We start from the raw sequence: 4616 nt of genomic DNA, 5'->3' as shown, positions 1-4616 counted from the left end.
CCCTACTATGTCTATCCATATTTAATACCCTTTCCCAGGATATATTTTCATGTAAAGAGGATTTTAAAAACTATATGACTCTTTCTTAGATGATCTAATGTTCATGAATCTATCTCACTCTACAAATAGTTTCACACATAAAGTCTTCTACTACATAACCAAAGTAGTTATGAATAACACATAGTTTGATATTTGTTTAGAAAAAATGACATTTCCAATCATAGCATATTACATATATGAGAAAATCAAGTAATTGATAAGTGTTAAGTAATAAAATATTTTAGCTCATACTCTAGGAATAAGATGCTTAGCAGATAAAAAAATGAATTGCATGCATTTTCATTTACAACATTGATCATTTTATAATTAACTTTTAATATATTTTTAAGTTAACCATCACCATACAATAATAATATCATGACATAAAATAAATCGTCATTTTAGAACCAAAATAGCATCATAGCATAAAATCATAATAAAGTCAAAACCAATCAATTGTAATGACTAGCTTTTCAAAACATCAACAAAATGACTTGAGTCTAAAAGTACTTGACCAAGTCAACAATAGCCATATAAAGTCACAAACATGTGCTTAATAACTATAGTCTAAATAGATTGGGTTTTGACATCCCTCCCCCCTAAGAGTAGATGTCAGTCCATTGTCTAATGAAAAACATATAAAATATCCTCACAAAGAACATAACTTGAGCATAATAGAAATATATATTGAAACCAATCAATTATAAAACTAGAATGTCTAAACATCAATATAATGACCTAAGTTAGAAAGTACTCGACCAATTTTTTTTAAAAATATATAAAATTGCAAAGATGTTTTCAATGTGTTCAACCAATTGATCTACAAGCCTATATAATTATTTAGTTATATTGTATTATTTGATATTATGATCTATTTACTAAATCCTTATTCAAAAAGGAAAGATCCACAAATAGTTAAAAATAATCCATATTGAATTTCCTATTTTCTCTATGATATCTTATTTCTTAGATTATTTTAAGTTTAACAAAATCTTAGAAAATTTAGCATCTAATAACTCACAATATATGATCTACCAGTCTTCTTTCAATCTATAATGTGTTCAAGCTCTAGTTCTTAAAACTAAGAAAAGATATTGTTCACGGTCTTTAACTGCAATTCTCTTGTAATATATATTTGATGAACTAAATAAAAGAGAGCAACAAAACAAGATTTAACCTAGACCTAATGAGTGCTAAGTGTTACATTTATTGTCATGAGAGATGGATTCATGTTGAATCACTACTCATAAAACATAGGTCAATGAGTTTGACTCAAAATCACACAGTTAAATCCTGATAGCAATATCACAATTTGACTTGCTGTGGAAATTATCTCCTACTTATCAAGATTTAACATATCAAATATGCACACTTTATTATTAAAGCACTATAATTTTTCTTCATTCATTTACAGCTGAGAGTAATGCTCTATTTATAGAGCTTATGCATATTTCTATAAACTTCTTGAGCAGCTTCAATAAAAGAAGCATTGTAGAGATTTCAATATATTTTAAAATTTACATAGTACTCAAAGAAAGAAGCTTCATGAAATAAGTAAAAAGTTCTGGAATATGCACTAGATACATTTCTCCCACTGAATAAATAAACGTTACTCTAACAATATTTATTCAATAAAAAAAAGTTAACATGTATTATTAAAAAATTATCAAACAGCATATAAATATCCTTATACCTACTGCCACCATCCATCCCCATACGAATGCTAATGGACGAAGACCTTTTTCTTAAATAATGTTAGTCATGACCATTGCTGGGGCTTGAGTGAGATTCCGTTTTCTACTCTCTTTGGTGACATCTTGTTCTCACTACGTAAATAAGTCAAGAGATATTCTGCATCCTTATCAAACCCAAATCGAAATGTCAACGATTGGTATGCCCAACTCTTCACAAGCTACCCACATCTATATTTAATGTAAACAACGAACTTTCTCTGTCCACAGAAATGGCATTTAATTTCATTTCTCAAATCAGAAGTTGATAGCGGTGGTGGAGTTTAGTTCTAAAGCGTGACAGTCTACAATACAATCTACATGACAATATTATACGATCTAACTGTCTCCTTTTAGTGTTTTGCAGTGGTTGGGAACCCTAGTTAGATATCTTTGTAGAATTGGGGTGGTTGTGTTTTAGTTTAGATTACTTTTAGATCTAAACATTGGGCTTGCCCCTATAAATAGGGTTCAAGTCCAACCTAACATGTGCACCAACAGTACTATCCAATATTGCAGTGGTTAAATAATCTCTCTTGTTTCGTCGTAGTTTGTGTCTGAACATTTCTCCTTCTTTTGCCAAAATGGCAATGAAGGCTGCAAGATTTATCCATTTCTTCTTTATTTGGCTTCTAGTCTCCACCATGTTGCTCAAATCTGTAGATTGTCATAGGTGGAAGAATAAACTTCCAAAGCCATGTAGGAATATGGTATTCTACTTTCATGATATCCTTTACAATGGATCCAACAAACACAATGCAACTTCTGCAATTGTTGGAGCACCCAAAGGAGCCAATCTCACTATTTTGACTGGTAATAATCATTTTGGAGATCTTGTTGTGTTTGATGATCCTATCACTCTTGACAATAATCTTCACTCTCCTCCAGTGGGGAAAGCTCAGGGATTCTATTTCTATGATATGAAGAATACATTCAGTTCTTGGCTTGGCTTCACATTTGTGCTGAATTCAACACATCATAAGGGCACCATTACATTCAATGGAGCAGATCCAATTCTGGTTAAGCAAAGAGATATATCTGTTGTGGGTGGAACAGGTGATTTCTTGATGGCTAGAGGAATTGCCACCGTTTCAACTGATGCATATGAGGGAGATGTTTATTTTCGTCTAAGGGTGAATATCACTCTCTATGAGTGTTACTGATCGGTATTTGATTTCATGTTTTAATCTCTAATGTGAGAGGATGAACATTCAATAAATTTCATAGAAGCATATAGAAATAGGTGCAGAATTTACGAGCTAAGGGATGACATTATTTCAGCCTCATTCATATATTATTCTGCGTCAGTTTTGTATGCTCATTTGTTGAATAAAAGTTGACCAACTTATCATTACGTTGAATTTTAGCTTTTTATAATCTTCAAGTTTTAGATTTTGGCCAACTAATAAAAGTTCCATTAGTTGACCAAACTGGTAGTCTTCAAGTTCCAAGGCATACCTTCAAAATCTAGATTCCATGTTGATTACGCAGAGATCAAAGATACCAACCTCAAACACATAGATTTAGGTGAATTCCAAAGAATTTGCAACAAGCCAACAAAGAGTTCAACCATGATGTTCGCATTGATCCGTTTTGGATTAGTGAATGCAACGTCACATCCTGTGTCGATGCAATTAGCTGAATTAATCATGGCCCTGTCACAACACTTCATGTCTAATGAGAGGGTGGTAAAGAGCATCACAGGGCAAGTGGTATTGGATCTATGACCCAACAACATTGAGAGGGTTTTCCACCTACCAAGAGTAGCCCAGTTCATCTGACTTTCCTATGAAGCAGCTAAGAGATGGTATAGGGAGCATCAACAAGAGGCCATTGAAATAATACAATCCTTGTACCTCATTGAGAAGCCTCCTTGAGGAAAGATAATCAGCAAAGTGGATATGATTCGGGGATACATGAAGGAAGACATTGAATACTCTATCATTCTCCTAAGTAGGGTCATGGACTTACCCGCAATGGGTTACCTTAGTATCTTCATGATCAATTTTATTGAGACCATCAAATAGGCAAAGATACCACTAGATTGGGCCACCACACTAAATGAAAACTTGTGTGAGCAACTAAAGACAGTGAAGGACAAGAAGAATTTTTACATGACTTCTTACCTGGTGTACCTACTTGCAATGAGGGCGACAAACTATCCCAATTTGTATCTAGGGGAGGTAGTATGAAAGACCCCAATGCCTAGCCATATATGGTCTACCCTCAGCTGGTGAAAAAGAAGCTCTCAACGCAGAGCAAAGAGTACAAAATTTTGAATGATGTGTTCATCTTTGCGATCATTCGATTCATCGAGGGTGATTATGGAAACAAGTTATCCAACAAAGCCAAAGCACAAGTCATAGCTCTCAAAGCCTACTTTATCCAATTCAAAATGTTCACATATCTATGGGTAGCCAGTGCATCCATCAATCCTAAGAAGCTCCCGAGATATCCAAGTGACAAGTTGGTACTATTAGAGATCTCTAGAAAAATTGAGTCAGCTTATGAGAAGATAAGGAGGCAACAGAGACCCTGCTGGGCATCACCATTGATCATAGGACTGTATCAAGTGAAGAGGAAATAGGATATTCCTTCCTTCGAGTGTGAGTGAGAAAACTATCCCCTTGAATACAATTCTCCCCGGCCATATTTTGACAATGTCGAGAAAGTGGAGAGTCTGGCAAGAAAAGACTTCAATCATGAGGATGTTGTTGAAGATCATTGGATGAATGCCACAAATGACTACAATGTCTATATGAGGGACTATTGTAAGATGACTTTATATCTTATAGAGAAGGCTCTCTAGTTGAACATCCTAGAGGAGATAAAGCAACAAGACTTGAA

General features: G+C 34.1%; 1 protein-coding gene across 1 annotated transcript; it reads left to right on the top strand.

The window, feature by feature from the left end:
• The first annotated feature begins 2275 nt into the window (after window positions 1-2275).
• LOC149539535 (dirigent protein-like) lies at window positions 2276-3130 on the top strand. Its single transcript, XM_089799238.1, has one exon. It carries the CDS (start codon window positions 2354-2356, stop codon window positions 2930-2932), a length of 579 nt encoding a protein of 192 aa, XP_089655364.1. The 5' UTR covers window positions 2276-2353; the 3' UTR covers window positions 2933-3130.
• The last annotated feature ends 1486 nt before the right edge of the window (window positions 3131-4616 follow it).

This window comes from Cupressus sempervirens, chromosome 9 (assembly GCF_028749045.1).
Source record: "Cupressus sempervirens isolate cs-2001-9-10 chromosome 9, ASM2874904v1, whole genome shotgun sequence".
In the NCBI taxonomy this organism is placed as follows: domain Eukaryota; kingdom Viridiplantae; phylum Streptophyta; class Pinopsida; order Cupressales; family Cupressaceae; genus Cupressus; species Cupressus sempervirens.
Note: the sequence above shows the minus strand (reverse complement) of the source record. Positions and strands in the feature narration are given on the sequence as shown.

What these genes read in the sequence shown, in the direction of transcription:
- LOC149539535 (XM_089799238.1), top strand. Translation starts at nt 2,354, where the DNA reads ATGGCAATGAAGGCTGCAAGATTTATCCATTTCTTCTTTATTTGGCTT.